At 47.8% G+C, this 22,091-nt stretch overlaps 1 protein-coding gene across 2 annotated transcripts in view; it reads right to left on the bottom strand.

Moving 5' to 3' along the window:
- ERI3 (ERI1 exoribonuclease family member 3) overlaps window positions 1–22,091 on the bottom strand; it is a 138,647-nt gene that overhangs the window by 74,163 nt on the left and 42,393 nt on the right. For both annotated transcript variants that reach the window (XM_054165542.1, XM_054165543.1), the window contains exon 6: window positions 7,597–7,669. In XM_054165542.1, coding sequence (XP_054021517.1) covers window positions 7,597–7,669 — 73 coding nt within the window. The remainder of the gene's footprint in view (window positions 1–7,596; window positions 7,670–22,091) is intronic.

Raw genomic sequence — 22,091 nt, 5'->3', positions numbered from 1 at the left:
CTTGGAAATGTGTTTTCACTCAGCACTCCTTGTTAAATAAGAAAGGGAGGACAGCCCTCTGCAGCAGGACAGAGAGGGCTGCTCCTTTAAGGCCTCTCCTGGATGCCCTTTCCCTTTGAGATGACTACCCTCGTCTCCTTCCCTTTGATTTAAGAGTTCCTCTCCCGGCCCTGACAGTAAGGTATTTCTGTCCCACAGATTATAACTCACTCTGGGCTATTATTCAACTCCCAAGCCCTGGCCCTGCTGCATTTAGTCCAAACATAATATCCTTCATGCATATATTATCTGTCTCCCTATTATCTGGAATCATTTTGGAATTAAATTTCAGTCCTGCAATATTGGCTTGAAGAGCGGCTGGCTTTATGGGCTAGTCAAAGGTTAGAATACCAATCAAAATAACACTGCCGATGCAGAGAGACATTTTAATATTCCAAAACCCGGTAATTGTAAAAGGACATAATATTTTTTCCCTGATTACCCCAAAGGCAACACATGTTAACAAGGCAAGGGAGAGAGTGAAAGAAATTTCAGAGTTCAGACAGCTGCACAACAGATTTTTAAAGGAGAAGGCGTGGGCGGGCGCTGCGCTCCAGCCCTCCGGAGCAGGAGGGCTGCCCTGCCTGCACCGGCAACGCCACGCTCCCTAGGATGCCGTCCCCTCCCATCCTCAGGCTCGCAGCATCTGTGCCACCTGCACCTCCCCAAGGCAGAAGCCTTCAAAGGTGCTCTCACCGCAAGGAAATGGAGCAGCCAGAGCCGTGCCAAGATGCACAGTTGAAGACTATAATGGCAGGAGAAAGCGCTGCGATCGGCTGGCCTGACCCGCCCGGGGCCATGAAGCTGTCCCAGATTAACTCCTGTTTGAACCAGAACTGACCTGTTTAGGAACAAACCTTCCCTTCTGAGCTGGAGAACCCACCACAGCCCTCGGTAAGTTGTTCCAACAGTTAATTACCCTCATTGTAGCAATCTGTCTCCCAATTACCTCGCCTTGTCTTCCAGGCACTGGAGCTTCTTATGCTTTAGTCTGCTAGACTGGAGGAGCCTCTCACCACATTTCACCTCTCCCTGTAGACCCTTCAGGACTACAGCCACGTCTCCCTTACCCTTCTCTCCAGGACCCTAAATGGCTCCAAGATTCTTTATGGCAAGTGTTCTTGTGGGTCTTGCAGTCCTCATCCAGTCTTCAAGTTTTCAGACTCCTTTCTGATGCAGAGATGGGATCCAGAATCCCATACTAGTCAAATCGGTCTCAAAAAGAAACGATCCACCCTCTCTGCTCCTGCTCACCACCACCTGTTTATATACCCAACAGCAGCCACCTCCTGGATGCAGTATCTGCACACTTGATCAAAAATGATTTTTATGTTTTCTTTCAGGGCATTGATAAAAGTGTTAAATACAAGAGGTCTGAGAAATAGATCCCTGTGGGACCCCACCAGGAAGACATGCACTCCATGATGATTACCCACTTACAATTAAATGCTAGGAGCTGTCAGTTTGCTCGTTCTTAATCAATGTAATGTGTGCCATGTTGATTTTGTATCACTCTTGTTTCTTAATCAAAATGTCATAAGGTACCAAGTCAAATGCCTTCCAGAAGTATATTACATTGACATGGTTACCTTTATCAACCAAACATGCAGTCTCATAAAAAAAATATCAAGTTAGTTTGAAAAAGACCTAGTTTCCATAAATCCACATTGATTGGCATTATATTACCCTCTTTTCATTCTTTATTAATCAACTATGATATCTGGCTTTTCATTACTTTGCCCAGAATTAATGTCAAGCTGATAGGGCTATAATTACTTCATCGGTCATCCCATTTGCCCTTCTAAATTACTGGTACAACATTAGCTTTCTTCCAGTCCTCTACAACTTCTCCCATGTTTCAAAGACTTATTAATGGTCTGGGGCTTCTCAGCCACCTCTTCAAAACTCCTGTAAAGCATCTATGCAAAAAGCCAATTGAAAACTACCACTTATCTATCAGAAAATTGTCTTGTACCAGTAAACCTCTTGCTCAGCAACATGGCATCCTCTGCCTTTCTGTAAACACAGACCAAACTACTTATTAAACATGGTCATTTTGCTGTGGGAAGCAATTCTTCCATTTCCTTCCAACTATGAACCAGTGCCATTGCACAGGCACTTTTCTTTCCTAATCTCCATGGAAAAAAAACAACCCACATTTTTACTCCCCTTAACCCTAGAGCTGCACTTCCTTTGTTTCCTTTCACAACCTCTCCTATTCCTGTCTTCTGAGAGAGACTTTCCAAAGCTAAGAGCTCTGCAGTCAGGGATGAGGAGCCCAGGAAAGTACAGCTCCCTCTGAAGGAAGGTGTGACAGCACTAATCCGTGCTGCAAACGTGAAGCATGAAGTGGGTGTATGAGCAGCTCTTTGCAGTTATGTGTTAACATCTACTCAGGTGCTTGACACTTTGGCTGTGAAACACTCTGCCCAAGGAGTCCCCCTCCACAGTTTCTAACCTTACAGGGCATTTTATATTCCCTATAGGCAGTAACCCAATAAATAGGCAATTTATAACAATCACAGTAAGTCCTCAAGAAATTGGACCTCCTGAAAGCAACTTCCAGACATATGGGTCAAAAAATAAACCACTTCTCAGCTGCACTCAAAGTTCTTTGTCCAAAGCACTCAAGACACTTCAGCAGGCACTCAGAGCTCCTCCTCCCACCCTGAAAGCAGAAGGAATTGTTAATTCAGAGGAGAGACAAAAAGCTGTTAGCAAATCTTTGTTTGTTTAGGATGTGTTTATTTCTAGTTGCCAAATATTAACAAAAACATCCTATTACATGCTTCCTCTGACAGATTTCACAATGTGAGTAGGTGACCTTAAAACATTTGTGCATGTGTTTTAACAGTTTGCTCTCAACTACAAGTATCCACAGATCAATAAAGGCCGGGCCTAGAAAAGGCCAGCTCTGCACACAGACATGGCACCATGACAACTGTCCTGAGAAAGGGGCACCTCTGAGGAAAGGGCACCTCTGAGAAAGGGGCAACTCTGTGATGGCTATGAAGATTGTCTTTAAAAAGGAGGAAAAAAAGACATTGGGAAAACAAGGAATAAACCAAGTTCTTAATTGTCACAGAAAACATTCCTATCTTTTAACTGCCTAGCATCCAGAGAATAATCTGGAACATCAGGATACTGTACAATGTGTTAAAAGTAGCTTCCACAGCCCAGCTCTAGAGTTACAGAGCCCACAACTGCCTGTGTGCCAGCCCTCTGACAAGCTATGCTGCACTGGAAGGGAGACAATGAAGAGTATGGCAGAGGTCTCAAGTCAAGAATTACACAAGAGAGAAGAACTGGAATTTGCTCTTTCAGACAATGCAAGACCTAGGCCCCCCCTCAAAAAAAAGATCTGACAGTAGGTTGGGGGAAAAAGCCCCCAAACAAACAAAAAATCCAAACCACCACCACCAAAACCCCCAAACCAACCAAACAAAAAACAACCAAGAAAACACCACACCACCCAAAAAAAACCCTGCAAAAGGACCTGCAAGTTCATATAACATAGGAATAAAGAGAATATAATTAATGCATAACCAAATAGCAAAACTCATTGCTGCAGGATGAAGCATGAGTGGATTCAGAAAAGGGCATACAAGTTTGTGGTAGACAGGCATGGTAAAAACAGTGGGTGCTAGACACAGTGGTCCACAGGCAGCTGCAGCTCATAGTCCCTGAAGACACACAGGGAAAGCAGATTCAAACCATGCTCTCCTTGTTACACCTGCAAGCAAATGCTGATGGCCTCTGGGATGGAGAACATCTAGGTTTGATCTCTGGGGTGGCCATTTAGACACCACCATCTTGCAATTGTTTCTTGCACAAGCTAACTGTAAGAAAGCCTGGCTTCACTGCCCTTCTTGCACCTCCTCCCTCCAACAATCACTCTCTTCTCTGTGATGTAGTCTCAAACCCAGCAGTGCTGGCACTTCTGCAGCTCACTGGCTTTCCCATTCGCAGGCTCCCAGCCACCTCATGATTGCAGGCACTGTGTCCTCAGCCTAACACGGTGCTGGCTCCATCCCTGCAGGGTGAGGATCCATCACGGGACCAAGCATGCTGCTAACTCAAGTGAGACCTGGAACGATAAACCACAGAGGCTCTCAAAAGAGCAAAAGAAGCACGAATGAGAGCTGATCCTTGTGCTACAACAAGCACTAATGAATTTATCCAAGCTACCTGAGGATACTCTTGGGGCAGCAGCTTGGTTGTGGCTTGTTAGCTGCAGCAGCTTTCCTTTTTGCGTAAATCTTGACCAGCAGCCTTCTGCTTCTGCATGTATTTCTCCACTGGTGCCCCTTGCTCCTGACATGGAGCACTCTCTGCTATTGACATCCTGAGCATCCAGCTCCAACGATGCAGCTCAGGTTCTTCATCTCAGTCCTAACCCACGGGGCCTCTGTGGATCGACACGACAGGCACACATGGAGAACTGGCAGACGGGACGCTGGCTCTCTGCTGAGATGGTTTAGGGGACATCTGAAATGTTGCAACATTCAAAGAAAGCCTCCTCAGCTTTCTGCTGCCCTCCCACAAGGCTGAGCTAATCGAAGAGAAGAATATGATCAACTCTCTGCCCCGAGTCAGCTCTACAGTGACAGTTCACCAGAGATACAAGATCGCTCAGTGACATTAAAAATGTCAGCAAACACCGATCAGGCTTGACGGAAGCGATGCATTAGCAGGCCGGGGGGGCACAGGGCAAGGTAAAACTTCAGCAAATGCAGTCAAGTGCACAGGCAGCTTTTCTCCTTTTGTCCTCCACAGAAGGCTTTTTCACAGATCCCAACACAATGTGGCCACAGTTGCAGCAGCGGAGCTCACCACCACCTGCATGGCCAGATCAATCCAAAAAGATTTCCTGAGGCAACACAAGCATGGCAGCTAGCAGGGCCTGGCTCTCATCTTCAGCTTGCCTGAGAGTCAAGTCCTGGATACTTGTCTTGGATACTTGAAAGAGACCTGGAAGCACAAGTTGCTCACCTGAACTGCTCCTGCAGCACAGAAGTATCAAGGGAAGGAGTTTATTGGAGAATAAACCCTGGGAAAGCCTGTGTCACCATCTCAGGAAGGGGGAGTGCTGAACTCTGGAGCATCCCATTCTTTGGCAAAGGCAGCACAGACAAGGACTCTTGCTCCAGATGATCTAAAACAGCTACAAAGAGGAGCTGAAGCCATGTGTGCACAGGCAGAGGGAATCTGAAACATTTTGTTGCTACTTCATTGCACACAGGTACACAAACACATCTGCTCTCCCTGCCCCCCAAGCTTTCCATAGGTAATCCCACTCTCTTGCATTGCCTTGTGTTTGCAGCAGAAGTTCCTCAACTCACCAGGGTCTGCTTGTATCACTGCACAGACCTGAAGGACACACAACAGATGCAGGTGGGGCCATCCTACAAGAAACTCCTCTCAGTCACACTTGCCATTTAAACTCACATGAACTGTTTTCTCAACACCTGAAACATCCAAGTCTCTGCATTATCCATGACCTAGAAACTGGCAATTTCACACCATCCCCTCCCCAGCACTTTCACTTCATGGATCAGGTCAGAGGCAGACTCAGCCTAGGGGCTGTTTCTAAGTCTGGAACATGCCAAAGGGAGGAGAAAAAGTGGGCACCTGAGCTATGCAGGGAAGAGCAGGGGGGCTAGAGACCTGCCAACTTTATTTTTCTTACACTGGGAGCTCACTCAAAATACACAGCAGTCCTACTGGGTCCTGCTTCTTGGCCAGAATTATTTATCTAGGCTGGAAATCCTCTCTCATGAAAACACAGAGGTGGTTCTCCCACAAGCACCACCAGAGCCGTGGGTCAGTGAGTGTCACAGATCCTCACCCTGAGATAAAAGCAAGCCCTAGGGGAAGTAGCTCTCTAGCCACAGGACAGAAGAGGTTCCTGCTCTCCTCTTCAACCTGGATCACTTCCCAAAGGGGCACAGGCAACCTGGAACCACCCTGTCCAACCCACATGCCCCAGCCTACACACTCAGCCCGCGACCACCTCCAGAGAGCTTGCAGAGAAGTACTTTCCTCCTCCTGCCTTTAGCCCTGTGCTTGGTACTTCATGGATGCTCATCAACTCTCAACTTAATATTCACAATATTTGCTAAAGCCAAATACATGAACGCCCATCTTGAAGAATGATCACTTGCCTGGATATCCACATCGGGATGAATCCCAGCTCCTAACATTCTAAATTCAGGAGCCTCAAACTATGGGAAAGAGTCGTAAGTCATCCTGAGGTCCAGAGAAGGAGCACAGCTGGATCAACCTACTTTTAAGTGAACATCATGGAACACAGAGATATTTTTTTTTTTCTCTTCTTAAATATTATTATTCTGCAGCCATCAACCTGCTGGTGATATAGCTGCTATCCATTCACCGGAAGTTTAGTGAACTTCAAATGGCGATCATTAATGGTCACTGAACTGCAGAATGCCCCAATGTGCTTTCAGATTTCATTTACCAAGGACCAGCAATCAGCCAAAAGATTTGCTCTGACAGCAGGGAAATACAAGACCCTTTGACAAGTTCAGCCAGGAATGTGCTGCCAGCATCCCTTGTTAAGTTCATGTTCTACCCTATTTGACGGAACAGATCATGCAAATTGTCCTTCTGCGGCTCCTCAGCCTGTCACTCACGCTTCCATTTGAAACAGTAAATAAATAGCAGAACAAAAGAAAAGCCCACCAGTACAACGAGCTGTTTGCAAGCAAGTTCCACTTACCGAGACCTCTACTTATCAGGAAAATGTGCAGGAACTCAAATAAGGGAATCTCACTCATCCAGAGGTTTAGCAAGGAGAGCCACCCCAGTTTCTCTTGGGCACAGACCTCACCCTCCCCGCTCACCCTGCTACTGCTTGCAATTGCACTTCTCTTTTCTTCCCACTTTGATTTGTGGCTTACAGCATCACCACATTTTTCTGTGCAGATGGAGCAGCTGTGCCAGGAGACCCTGTGGATGCACAGCAGGCTGCTCTTTAACCACCCAGAGAAGCAGTGGAGCAACACAAGGCACCAGACAGTAAAGTCCAAGGCATTTTGCTTTGCAAAGTGACCACTGTGGTTTCTTAGGTGGATGTGCTGTTGAGACAGCTCCCCTTCCCTACAGCACAAAGAGAAATACTGATTTTCATTTGGGAATGTTTCCACACATTTATCAACCAGAATGTGATCTGAAGGGAATCGAGATCCTGGAAGCCTTACAAAGCTGCAAAACAAAACAGAGTCAGCAACAGTGGGGCCAAGACAACCTCCGCTGAAGAGAGGCCTCCCAATGTCCCACTATTATGAGGAGACACCGCACTGTGCCTGCCACAATGGGACTCTCCCCAGCTGCAGAATACATCCCATCAAGTACAGTAAGACTCTATTAGAGGAGATACAATAGGGAGCTGGAGGACTCGCTCAGCTTCTGAGAAAATAACTCATTTCAATGCAAAACAGCAGTAGTTATTAGACACCTTCTTAAAGAGGAAAGGAGAAGGACAAGGGGAGGGGGGAGAATGGAAGGTGAAGACTACGGCAGTTTGCACAAAAGTACCTTTTTGAGATTAATCCACTGTTTGAAGTAATCAGCAACCGGCAGCCCTAAGTACTGGCATTGTCCTGGTAACCTGTAAGAGAGAAGAGAGAGCAGGTTTGATTCAATCAGTGTCCTGACAACACAAACTCTGTTTTCTTAAGGGCATTTGTTTCTGAGATGGAAGAGACCCTCAAGTCTACTGTAACACACTGCTGCAAATCAGAAGGACCGTCGCTCTCAGCAAAACAAAACAACCCTAAACACCTCAGGAGAGCACTGCTTGGCTGAAGACTTGCACACATTCAGCCACATCCAGGCTGCTGACAGCTTTCAGACCAAACATTTGGAGCAGGAGCTGTGTGCAAGTGCATCATGCAGCTCTTATCCACGGTGGCTAACACACAAACATGACTGCAGCATGCAGGCTGTCCCTAGCTGAGTTAACTCATTGCAAATTCCTGTGAAAACATCCTGCTCAGCCCAGCCAGTGGCTTGCAGGGCAGACAGAAGGACTGACAATTCACTTGTCATGCCCTACTGCCTTTTCATTTGGTCTTTATGGTTAAAACACCTAAAGAGACACAAACAAGGGAGAGAGGCACCAATGCATTCATTTTCAGGGCTAAGAAAGCAGAGGCTGTTTTCAAGCAGGTGCTTGGAAGAACAGAGCAGTCACAACTCTGCAGACATAAGGTGCTGAACTGTCTCATTATGGGTTTGAGCACTAGTGGCCAGAGCTGTGAGCACACATTTGAACTCTCCCTTCCTAGTCTAAGCTGCTGGAACAGGGCTCACAAAACAACTTGGCACCAAGGAGGTGGATTGCCCTCAGGGAGAGAAGGATTTGGGAAGGTGTTTCTCCCACTCTGTGCCAATCCCAGTGTGCTTGCAGGGGGGCTGCAACATGCCCCTTGGAAGGGGAAGGCCAAGTTGCAAAGCTGTGCAGGCTCCAGCTGAGCCAGGTCAGGGAGATGAGTTATGTGAGTTTTCCCTGGCCAGTTTGATCTGATCAAGAGTAATTGATGGATCTTGTTCATTCACATACTGCTGAGCATGCCTGGGGCACTGGTCACAGGATCTTTAACTGAAGCAAAAGAACATCCCAAATAAATATGTCAACTAAATAAATGACTAAATTAGAGCTGTTTGTGTATGTTAAAAGCCACAACCCCTGAAATCAGCTTTTGCAAACAGGGGCATGGAGAATCTCACAACTTTCTGGGGCACTTGGGGCTGTTGGGGGAGGCTGTAGAGAATGAGGGAAGAGCTGCAAGTGACGGTATCAGCTGCTCAAATATCCCAAAACAGATCATGGTCTTAGGGCAAAGTGTTCCCTCACTCTTGATGGAGGAAAAGATGGAATAATCCAGACTAGGCTTCAGGCTCAAGACTGAAATTCAGGAACAAGCTTTGGTCAGATGTGGGTATGCACCATCAGCACCCCCTGCAGCACCTGAGTGCTCAGCCCGGCTCTAAACCCTTTGGTGAACAGGGCAGCATCTCTTCAGATCTACAAGCAATTTCCCACACAAGGAGCTGAGGGAGAGGCAGGACAGACACTTGTAGATAATGTGAGACATTGGGTGTGCAGTACCAGAGTGGATTGATCTCAGTGCTGCCTCCATTTCTATGGGGAAAAAAACCCAAGGAAGCTGACAAACATATCCAGGGACATCTCCCAGGAACAGAAGGCCAAGAGAGACAGCACACACTGGGACTCACTAGTGGACTGACATTGTGAGCCCAGCTTGGACTAGGAAAGGAATAGTACTCCCTGTGTCAAAAGCAGACATCTGGTCCTGAAAAGACATCATCATGTAGGAGCAACAATTTATGTCATGCAAGCACATCTGAATAAGGAGGTCCAGAGGAATCTCTTGGAAAGCAGGAAGCCTGTCAAAAGAACAAGCTTGCAAGCACGAGGGCTAGGGCGACGCGCAGGGTAAGCAATGTGACTTGACAGCACAGTCTCATCTCTGGGCACAACTCATCTGCTGCTAGCACCATCGTGCTGAAATAAACCACCTGGAGTCACCCCCTGCAACTGCACAGCTATCGCATACACAGCAGCCTGGGCCATGCATTTCACAGCCATTGCACATATGCCCCTGACATCCTGTAGCTGAACAGCCCCAACCAGCACACTAAGCACTTCTTCCAGGAAAGGTTCTTCCTACTGGAAAGGAATCATCTGAATTAAATGACCAAATTTAGACCATTTGAGTCTAAATACAGACCCATGATCAGCTCAACCCCTCATAGACTGCTCATATTTAGTTAGAGGGGATGGCAACAGCAGCTAGCAAAAGGTATGTTACTAAAGGCACCCAGTCCAAGAAGTTTTCATTAACACAGGTCTCGGCCTAGCTCCAGTTAGAGGAATAATTATCAACTCACCTAACATTTGGATAGGGCCTGGAAGAAGCAAGTACAGCATTGTTCTCGTTAGCCACAGGAATTGACAGCTGAGCACGCAGCGCAATGAATGACATCTAGAGCATTTCCCTGTGGGACCAAAGGGCCCAGCAAACTGGACAGTCTGGTTCTACTTCCACCCTGAGACTGATGGCAGTGTGCCCTGGGCGTCGGACAGTGGGTCTTTAATTGGAGAAAATAAATGCTCCAAATAAATATGTCAACTAAATAAATGAGGCATTTTTGCAAACTAGTAACAACCCCAGAAACTGCCTGTGAAGCTGTGTGACCTAAGGGACATTTCCCCTCCCCCTTCACACTTGTCCTGCTCTCATTTCACATTAGCACCAGAGAGACTTCACCAAGTTTTTCAAGCATTAGAAGACCTATGGCTCCTGCTGTAACTTGGGTAGGCTGTCAGCAGTATGCTGACCAAAGCATCAGTCTGCTCCTCAAGGTGAAAGATGAAGGCCTGGTGGCTCCAGCCCAGCAGGGATACAGCCACTCAATGCGCTTGCCTTTAGCAAAGGATTGCCATATGGGTCTGGTCTAGTCTGGGTACAGAGTGTTCCCAGCACAGGGAATGAGGAGTTCTCACTGCACAGAAACCAGGTCCCCAGGTAGCTACAGGAAGGAAAACACCTCTGTAATGTCTCTTCCCCAGCTTTAAGTTCACTACCTGTACTGGGGTCCCCCTAGCCTGGTGACCAGGCAGGAGCTTCTCCAGCATCTTCTCCAAGTTGAAGTAAATAGGACACATGCATGGGTCTCCTGGGCCTTGTAAGGAGGTATTTCCATTTAGGAGGGCCATCATTTACTTGAGCAGCTCATTTGGTAAGTATGCTTTTATGCTCAGTACAGCTTCTTGCTCTCACAAGAAGCAACTCTGCTGCTCACTGGAGGCAGCTTTGATTGTACATAGAGTTTGGGATTTGGTCCTCCCTCAGAGAAGGGAGAGGAGAAATGATGGCACATTTCATCACATTCAATCCAGTATGATCCTTCCAGCTTTTGAACAAGGTTTCATTGGGTTAGTTGTTTAGGTGGTGTTGGATTGGTTGATGGGTTGGACGCGATGATCTTGAAGGTCTCTTCCAACCTGGTTTATTCTATGTATGTATATTCTATGTATTGCCTCCCCAAACACTGAAGCTTTCACTCCTTGGGAAAGAAGCTGGCTCCCAAACCCACAGCTTCGGGTATGACTGCACTTGATACACAGAAACTTGAAACCAGCTGTGAGGTTTTCCAGCCTCTGGTAAAGGCTGTCCTCCCAGCAGCTGACACGGGAGCACACAACCTCCACCTGCATCCCACAATGTAGGTCCCTTTTAGCCAGAGGAGCAAGTGACATCAGGTAGCATGTACTTCTCCACCAGCCAAGCAAGTCCAAATCCTCCTTTGGACTGCAGTCAGCAGTGGCAGCTCTGCACCATTTTCAGAGAGTTTTCATCACCCCAGGCTCCAATATCCATCCAGCCCCACTCCTCCACTCTGCAGGGTAAATGGGTCCTGGAGATGAACAGGATGCAAATGGGAGGTGAGATGCCATGGCTGGATTTCTCCTGTCGAAGCCGACTCTCTCCAAGGCACTAAGAAGCGCACAGCTCGGCGGTGATAAACGGCCTTGCTTTAGTTATCACTTTCCTTAAGTTAAGGAGAGCAGCCTAGTGATGGATGGGCTGGAATTCGGTTATCAGGGAAGGCTGTCAGCCAGAGTTGCCTATCTCCACACACATTTAGCAGGGTGTCATTATGCGATGGCATGGAGTTAAAATATGACCAAGGGTATTGAAAGAAAAATAACAGGATTAAAACAAAAAAAAAAAGAAAAAAAAAGGAGGGGGGATAAAAAAAAAAAAGGCAAATTGAGCAACAATAAAGGGAGCACGAGGAAAGAACGTTATCATACTAGTGACACCTTTTATCTCAGTCTGGTTAGCTAGAGCAGGGCACAAATTGGTCCTTCCTCCACTATTGTGTCCTCTTGTACAAACAGAGGCAGATAAAATGTGTCACCGGTGCGATAGCGTATCAATTTAACCCTAATTATCTAGGGGGTCAAAGTAAGAAATAGGGGTTTCTCATTTCAACAGGTTCCCCCATCTCAGCTCAGAGCCACCGCATTAACATGGAGGGGGAGGGGCGGCCGTAATTGATTTCCGTCACTCAGGTGGTCACGGCGGATAAAAAATTAATGCTTGATTCTCCCAACTCATCAGAGCTGGTTAACGTCCATCTGCTTCTGGGTTCAGCATGTCAGGAGACAAAGAAATTGGGCCACTTTCTACACACTAGCCAGTTAAAAGAACAAGCCCCTCTATGGGAAAGATAAAGGGACTAAGTAAATCTTGGTATTATAGACCTGGTCTTAGTCTTCCAAAAAACCTCCATGCCCTGGGGACCTTGTGTTGTAAGAGATGCAGAACGTTTTCATTGTGTCCCAGCCAACCCCACTGCAAAGAGGGCAGGCTGGCTACTGCCCTTGAAATCCTTTGCTGAAGGAGGGTCGGAAAGCCTGCTTGGGTGCTTCGGCACACAGCAGCAACAACGTGACAGCCAAAGAGAGGAGCTGTCAAACCATCCCAGCTTTGTGCTCTACTTCAAAGCAAGGCTGGTCAAGGTAGTGCTCTGGACCATGTGGCACAGAGGTGCCACTCTGGTTTTGATGTAAGGCAGGTGCTCTCTCCTAGCAGAGAAAGACAGAGAGGGACTTACATCCTGTGCTAAGGCACCTGAGATGTTTTAGTAGAGCCACCACGACAGGCAAAGCCATATCTGTTTGCACTGAACCTTGTGTGAGCTGGAGGCAACCTAGGAATTTAAAGCAATTTAGGTAAATTCACATCCTCCAAAAGAAGCAGACTTAGGTTGATCCTGTTAAGCCTCAGCCAGCTGGGTTCAATGGCCTGGAGATGCAAAAGGGCGAGACTCTGCTCCAAAGCACTGAGGCTGCAGGAGCATCCCAGAGGGGCAGAGAGCCTGGCTGAGATTTACCATTGTGCTAGGCCAAGAGAACTCAGAGCACTCACTCACAGGTGGAGTGCCCTGAGCACACAGCACAGCCAAGCTATGCTGCAGCTGTGGAAACTGAAGTATTATAATCTCCAGAAAAACCCCCAAACCCCAACTCCCCCATCCAAATAATTCAAGTTGTACTGGAGCAGCTCTCCTGTGTAATCCAAAGCTTGGGGGGGGTCGGAGACATCTCCCCAGTGCTGGAGTAACTATGCCACTCAGTGCAAGGAGGCAAGAGCTGACCCAGTCTCCCCTCATGCTTCTGTCCAAAGTGAAGGATGGAGGGATGAACCCCCTGTGAGCCCTCTGGCACCCCCCTCACATGCTCCTCAGTCCTACAGAGCTGCCAAGGGGCTGGAGGAGCCCTCCTGCCAGATGAGCCCTCTTCAGGTAACTGCACCTCACTCTCACAAAGCACACACCAAGAGGGGTCCCTCTCTGCCCCCACCAGCGCAGGATGGGTCACCTCAGTATGGCTGTACTTAAAATTCTCAAGCAGTAGCTGTGGAAAGACAATAGATCTGGAGAGGGTCTGAAAAGCCCTACACTTTCACAGAAACTGTAAGAAAAGTCCCATCTCCCTCCCTCTTCTCTTTCCTTCCACCCTCTCAGTTCTCTCAACCACCCCCAAACTTGTCACAATGCAACAAGCCTATGAGCCACACATCAGCTTTAAATATCAGCATGCATGAAGCAGGGAAGTAGGAACAGACAGAGCAAGCCTCCAGTGCCTGTCAGGAAACACTAATGAATTTCAACACCAGCAGCCATTGCCTCAGACGGGCTGGCAATAGGAGGAGATGGAGTTACAGCAAGGAGCCTTTGCAGGAGCAGCCTGCCTGTTTTCAAAGCCCCCTCTGTTAATAAATGTCACTGCCAAGAGGGCTGCAGCAGTCCTCAAGCCAGGACGGGGTGGGCTGGGGGAGAGACAGGCAACTGACAAAGCTCAGGATGCCTGGGCAGTGCAACCTTTTCTTCTGATGCATTCCCAGACAGGAGCTAGGAAAAGGAAGTAGATGGGACATTGCTGTTGGCATAAAGCTGTCCTCCATTAAGGTCTCAGTACCCAAATAACAACCTCCACAAAGAGCCACGACTGCAACACTAACATCCCCCATTCTGCTCACTGGAATGGATGGAGGCTCTGCTGGAACTGCTCCTTGGGATGCAGAGACATCCAGACACACTGCCTGTGCTCCCAGTAGCAGCAAAGGGTTACAGAGCAGCCTGTCCCTTTGCTAACACAAACGCATTCCTGAGGCAGCTCAGGAAGAAGCATCCAGCACCGGGCACCGCATGGCAACCGCACCGATGCACAACATGAAGGTCAATGCAAGTCTTCTTTACAAATGTCAACCTGTCATCTCTGGATATTAATGAGGGCTGACCAGCAGCTAAAATGCATCCATGCTCCATTAGTAATAAGAGAGGCACGATGCAGGAGAAGAGCACACGCCACAGTATGTGGAGGCACCAATGGGTCTGCAGGGCCCGGGGAGGTGTGGTGATGCACAAGATAACCAGGGCCACTCCAGCTGCCCAGGAAGAAAAGCAGTCATCACACAAACCCCTTCACTGGAGTATGTGTTATCTTCTTCCATCAATCTTTAATTGGATTAGTGTAATGAGGCCAAAAACCCCATGCTAAGCAGTGAGGCTAATACCTGGCACTTTCAGATCCTCCTGTCTTTTTCTGTGATGCCCATTCTGGACAGCATGGCTTTCTCTCTCCACCAGGCATAATCCTGCCTAGGAAGTTTAAAAGGCAAACTGCAAGCCTTAATTCTTGGGACTCACAGCAGCCCTGGCTGAAATACCTGAACGCCCATCACCCACCACATGCTAACAGCTAGAGCCCTCTTCTCTGAATTTACTGCTAACTGCTAAGAAAACTGGGAGAACCTGAACACCCAATGCTTTCCCAGCAGCTCACCTGGGAATGGAAAAAGCTGTTACCCCAGGCTGCAGGGAGCAATGCAGACCCTAGGAAAACAGTTCTGCCAGAAAACCCACACAGGGCAAGTGGCTCATTGTGACTCGCTCTTCCTGCAAAGCCTTTCACTGCCATCAACCTTAATGAAACATGAAGGCATTTAACACCATGAGAGATCTGGCCCTTTTATGGGTATCTGTCTGTGCATCAGCTAGGTGCTGGCAGAGATGCTATCTCAACATAAAAAGCAAGGCTGTAACACAGCAGGTATTCAGCCTCCAACAGAAGATGTTCATCAACAATTGCACACACATGATGCTATAATAAATCTATGTGCTACTGCTTAACAGCTTCCCTTAAAAAGACTCATAGCTCTATTTACCAGGCCTGATTCAGCTGCTATGCATGTGGGAGTAAATCTGGAGTAACTACCTGGAGTAAGTAGCCAGCAAGAATAGGATCAGAAATGAGCCTTTTGATTTTTCAATAGCTACTTAATTACCATGCAGGAAACCAGAGCTTGCTGGCTCCACGGTTCAGCTGAGGTTAGCAGTGTGGAAGGCAGAAGCTTTGAACTCCTCCATACCAAGTTCTCCAGAGGGGTGTTGGTGTAGAGCAAATGCTCTCACAGGCCTTCCAGACAGCGTGGACAACTGGGTGGACTTCCCTTTGACATCAGAAATGCATCACGCCGTTCCAAAAGAAGAATAAACTGAACAAGACTGAGATTGTCCCTCTCAGCCTTGGGAACCTGAGACGATGAAAAATGCTTAAAACCAGATTTCTGCACACAAGCTTGCTGTGCTGTGACAGTCCATCTGCTTACTAAAGATGACATTACACAGCATCTTATGAGCAGGGGTGTACAAGATTGGATACTGTGCACATATACCAACACAGGCAAGTTCTCAGTTAAAGTCGCCTGTCATGACCACAGGCTGCAGCAGGTGAACTTCCAATTTGTCATCAGGAAAAACACTTCACTGTGCAGGTAACAAAGCACTGTAACAGATTGGTGGTGAAATCTCCTCCCCTGGAGACACTCAAAAACTCATCTGGAGAAGACCTTGAGCAACCTGATCTAAGTTTGACGTTAGTTCTACTTTGAGCAGGGGACTGGATTAGAGATCTCTGTTTAAGTTATTCTGTGATTCACAGTGCAGCAGAGCCTGATGACACAAAGCATGTCCCTTCTCCATCTATGTGGTCTCTTGTGAAGTCTTTCATGCAGACATGGATTTAGTCATCACCTGGCCCTCTGTATATAAGCTGTTTTAAGAAGCATTCAGACTCCCACTGCAGAATACTGTAATTACACACTGAGTAAAGGAATACATCTGATGCAACGGATGCACCCACAATGCATCGTGTCTAAGCCCCCTCAAAAACAAAACACACACAAAAACTTAGCTAAAATTAAACGTGCTTCTCATCCCACTGCACAATTCCCACTGCAGAAGTACTTCTCCCCAGGAAACCCAAGCATGCAAGACCTCTAACAATGCACTGCTCTGGTACTGAGAAGACACATCCTGCCCCAGTCCTTCCTTAGACCTTCTGTGCAACAGGCAGGAGGAAATCTTGCCTTCTCCACGCTTTGCCTGTCCAGACCATTTAGAGTATAAACTCTTCAGGACAAGGGCTTCTCTGCTATGAGTCATAAACTCTTTAGTGCCTAATGGTAAAGCCTATAGACGCTTAACATAATACAATCATGTCACTTAAAGGCCATTAGTCTCCAGTCTAAACAGCACTTTTCCAGTCACAAAGGGGACCTGCCAATTCAGGAAGGCAGGATAAAGGACGTGGGTGGCCAGTAAGGTCACTGGACTTGCAGATACTCGGTGTGAAGCCCCAGGCAGGATGGACCCCAGCCAAACAGTATGGGGGAAAGACATGGCAGCTCTAGCAATGTAAGAACTTTATCTTTCGGGCTTTCTTGAACCATCTGAATCAGCTGAAAGTCCCTGTCTGCCAGATGAAAAAGCTCCACCTCCAGCCACAGCTGTACTGCTGGCAAGGAGGGCAGGAACCCCTTGCCCACACAGAGGGTCTCCAGCTTTCTGCATGATCACTCTTCCCACTCACTGAAGCAGATCATTTATCCACAAGAAAATATGCCATTATGTCTTGTGACACTGTTTGAACTCCTCTTCTTTGCAGGCACCGTTTCTGCCTTCCTCTAGCACCACAACATCCAGGTATACTCTCTCAACTGACTTCTGTAATTGTCTCTTCTTCCCTCTCCCCACTAAAAGGAAAAGAGAAATTCTATAAGGAGCCAGGGGAACAGGGTAGACCCCCTCCTCACTCCCTCTGATGATACACAACCCAAATTTATACACACAGAAGCTCCATGAGCTCCTGGCACAACCTCCAGGGTGGCAGCGGCGATAAGCTTGGCACGTCAGGGGTCTGAGCACAGGTTTCTGTGCGGCTGCAAATAACACCTGCACAAGGGGAAACAAGTTTGTCTTTTCCTTGTGGGGAAGAGACCTCTCCCCACCTCTAAGCAAAAGCTGCCATTAGTATTTGCTTGGTTGGAGAGAAGGAGCAGCGAATCCTCAAGAGCAAAGGACAAGTGCAGCAATTAGGATGCAGGGGCTGCGGGAGCTGTTTAACAGCACGACCCAGAGGTCAGTGCCGCCGACTCCCAGCCCTGCATAAATATTGTATGAGTCGGGGAGAGGGGCTGTTAGAGCCACCCTCAGCTCCAGCCCTCCCCCCTCCATCGCCACTCTGCATCTAGCTAGATATGCCACAAACATTATTTACAGATGTGACAGTCAGGGAAATCACTTGAGCAACCAGCAGAATGGGAAAGAGGACTGCTCAGTGGAGCAGGTGCTGGCAACGGGCTCCCACCGGCACCTTCTGCTTCCCTGTGCAGGGTGCTCCTCTGCACAGCTAACTGACAGACAGCACAGCTCCTTGTCAAACTGGAGGATGAAATACCCTCAAGAACAAGGAGAGGAGACTGCGAGCTCCCCTCTCAAAGGCTGCCCAGGGGTTTGATTATCAATGCTGCTGAAGGACACTTCAGCCAGTAGCTGCTTTCCAGTTTTGTATCAGTACCTCTGCTAGACTCTCCCTTTGGAGGGAACTTTATAGATGTGTAATGAAAGATTTTATAGAGAGCTTCTGCTCTGACTCTGTCCGTGTAGCTCTGGATTCCTACTCCAACACAGCCACAACGGCCTCATCCCTACAGAGACTCCTCCAGCTGTTCTGTTGGGTACCAATCACCTCCTTCACCCATGGCATGTCCATTGTTTATTCTCTGACACCGAATGACATCAGTGACATCCCTGCTGAATCCTGGAAGGATATCTTGCTCCCCTGCCCATTTTTTTTTCCTGCAAATGCCAGTCAGCTGCAGGTTTTCCATGATGCTCTACACAAACACAAACTTACTTTTGGGTTCACTGTGACTGGAGGCTCCAAGGACAAGAGCACAGGCCATTCTCCAACTGTACCAGCAGCACACAAATTCCTAGGGGTACACTGCTAATAAAGCTGTGCCAGGGGAGGTTTAGGCTGGATGTTAGGGAGAAGTTCTTCACAGAAAGAGTGATTGGCCAGGGAGGTGGTGGAGTCACCATCACTGGAGGTGTTTTAAGAAAAGACTGGATGGGGCACTTGGTGCCATGGTTAGTTGATTAGATAGTGTTGGGTGATAGGTTGGACTCGATCTCAAAGGTCTTTTCCAACCTGGCTAATTCTATTCTATTCTAAACAATCATGCTCTGGGCAGCACTCAAGGGCTGCAAGATAGGAAACACAGCTTGCATGTGTCCTTGATATCCCTCCAGAAATTCCTCCACTGCTCTGTCGCTGGTTGCTGAATCCAGGGAAGGCAGAAGCCCCGTCTCACCATTCTCAGCTTTCCTGAAGTCACTGTGCAATTAATGGGCTTAATTATTGATGGCGAAGGCAGGGAAGGGAGGTAAGAAAGAAAAAGCCAACGAGAAGTGAATGATGTGGAGGTGGCAGGCGCCAAAGGTCTCCGAAGATCTTCCCTCAGCCTAGAGCAGAGAAAGAGCCCCTAGCCGCTCTGCCGCTCCCACGGCCCTGCTCTAATGCTCCCTGACATGCCTCTGAAGACAGCGAGCTGTTTGCAGTCACCACCGTGATTTGTTAGTAATTATTTTCACGGTGTCACATTGCTGTCACTCTCTTAACAAAGAGACAGGCAGCCCGAGGCTGCCTGCGAGAAAGAACCAACAGAGAAAAGGGACTGTCAGGCACCCAGGGATCCTCTTTACTTCCTGGGTTTCACAACCAGAGTCCTTACCAGCTTCTGAAGAAACTTCTGAGGAGAAGTGGCAAGTCAGAATCATCTCCCATCCTGGTCACAGCAAGAGGAATTAATTACTTAGCCCGCACCTTACCTGCAAATCCAGTGCAAGACCCAGGTGCTTAGAGCCCCTTAAGCCAGCGATTTGCTTCAGGTCTGCAGCAAACACAAAAACTTCGGCAATTCACGACTTTTAATGCTCTCCTCGTAACCTCCAATTTCTTTTTGTGTGGTCCAGCCATTAGACTACACTTCTGAGCATGGCAACCCTGATGACAAACCCCTGCTAAAGCCTATCACCCTCAAACACATTAACCCTCCACAACAGCCACATGTGCTTTCCCTACACCAGCCTCATTAATTCCAACACGCTGCTGTACTTCACATGGCAGTAACATTTCACTTGGCATTTCACAATGCCAGGAGACCTTGGCAGCTTCCTCACACCTGAAATACACAGTCTAATGGCTTTTTCTCTCTGTTTTCTCATATGCAGTGCAGCAACTTGACAAAAACCTCCCCTTGAACCACCATCCATCCATCCCTCCCTCCCACACAGGCTGTGCAACCACAGTCATCCATTCTTTGGCTGACTTGTCATTCCAAGGTAATCACTCCTTCACTAGTAAGTGTGGAGCTTTCTTAGCCCTCCAGAGAATGCAAGCTATTTTGGCACCTAAAGTGTCACACAAAGTAAGGATGTAGAGATGAAAGATTGAGACACCTGGCTGGCCAGACAGCCCTTAAAGCACGCTTGATAGAGAAAGCCAGTGGACTTCCTCCAGAGTAATTCCAAGTTTGAATTACTCCTGGCAGAAGTGTTCTTCCCCACCTTCTTTCTGATGGCACACAAAGGTCAGTCCCTGCAGCCACAAGGAGACCTGGGTATTAAATCACCCTCTTAGCACAGGGAGAGTTTGGAAACATTAAGCCTCACAGCCTAAGCAAAACCCTCCTGCAATTAGCTGCATGGAAGAGCACTGACTCAGAGGGTAGATGCTTTTCAGGGGTCCTTTTAATAACCAAGAAATAGCATATACATACTGAGAAGAATTAAGATGACCATTGGGAAGCCAAATGGTCCAGAAGATGTAACAATTCTCTTCAGAGCTGGAAGCACAGCAAGCAGGAGGAGAGGTCTCAGCAACCTCTCACCAGCTTCTTCCCCTCCATCCAGTATGCAGGGGACACATGTGACTCAAGGAAGGGAAAAGTCAGTCAGGGCCCAAGCACCTTCGGCACAGTGGCTGATGGTCAGCACTGAGACCTAGCTCAACATCCAGATGGAAAAACTAAAGTAGGGATGACCAACAGGCACCTACAGAGAGAACATGAAGGGTGTCCTAGAATGTAGATGCTGGGCAAAGAGGAGGAGAAGGCTCTGCTCAAAGACAGGCAGAAAAAGCTGGTGGTAGGACAAAGGTAGAACAAAGTCCCAGGCAGCATGAGCTTCCCACACACAGCCCTGCCAGCACATTGCACCGCTTCCTCAGTCTTCTTCCCCCAGACTCCTGTCTCTATTCTGCTCTTTCTCGTAGTACCACCTCCACGTGTCTGATGTCATTGCTGGCACCTGCTCCAGAGCAATCTCTGAGCACAAGTCACCATCTTCAAGGTGCCAGGCTGAGGGCAGCACCCTGACCAAACACACAGAAAAAGGCAAGTCCAGTACAGAATGGACTCCGCTCCAAAAAGTTAGTCGGCAACTCCAGCACCCTCCTGAGAGCCTTACACACCGCCAGACATCCACTCCTCAGGAGACAGAGAGCTGCTGGCCAAGGCACATGAGAATACGCTGGAGGGAAAATACCAAGGATGACCTCAAGATGGCCCAGTAGGTCTTTGCCAGCCAGGAGCTTCAGAAGAAAAGGGATTGGACCCATCCAGGAAGATGGCTCCCAACAGGAAACAAACATGCTAACAAAATAACATGTCTTTCAAGGAAAATACCGACTCACACAAGGCTTGAACAGAGGAAGTGAGAAGGGAAGGATTCTGCTCCCATGCTGGCAGTATTTTTCAAGCTGAACTCTAAGCAGAGAAGCCATGAGAGCACCGCCCTCAGCCAAACCACTGGGAGGGCAGCACTGGTGCCAACACACAACTGCTCTGCTCTGTCTGGGAAGTAACAACAACTGGGATCCAAAGGGAGACAGTTGACATTTTAGCCCCAGCATGAAACACTACAACTGTGCAATGCTAGGAAAATCACACTTTTTGAGGTAATAAAGAAAATTCACACTTTGTGCAGCTAATCCTATTTTTCACACACACCACAGACAACAAAACTCAGATGGCAAACAGCCCTCCAGTGACTTATCCTCTGTAGTTCCCAAGCCAACCAATTTTGAGTTCCCCAGGGCACAGGACAATCACAATGTTGAGCTCCTATTAGAAGGAGGTGTGGTTTTTTGCCAAATAACCACTGCAGACCCATTGATTTTGAAACTGTTTTGCCCAAATAAATTACAGCACTGGACACAGAATTAACCCTAGCAATTCCTGCTGCAGAGGGAATTAGGGTTCCTTACTGCATGAACAGATGACATTGAGATCAACAGCTTGCATTCAGTTCAGCGGGACAGCTTTCAAATGCAACTCGAGTTAACACACCCAGGGATGGAAAATCCTCTTCCCTTCATTACCCCATCTCAGTAGGCCAGTCTTGGAAATACAGTACCTGATGCAATTCCTGTCCCGCTCCCACCTACACTATAAGCTTATTCCACGTTTCTCCACCATCTCTCACACTTCTTCTAACTTCTTTGGTCCTAATTCCTAGGCAGCAGATTCCATGCTCCCCAAAATGCATTGAGCTCAGTACATCTGGGGCCGGTATGGCCCTGCCTA

Source organism: Dryobates pubescens, chromosome 11 (genome assembly GCF_014839835.1).
Source record: "Dryobates pubescens isolate bDryPub1 chromosome 11, bDryPub1.pri, whole genome shotgun sequence".
In the NCBI taxonomy this organism is placed as follows: Eukaryota; Metazoa; Chordata; class Aves; order Piciformes; family Picidae; genus Dryobates; species Dryobates pubescens.
This window is presented reverse-complemented; position numbering and strand designations above follow the sequence as displayed.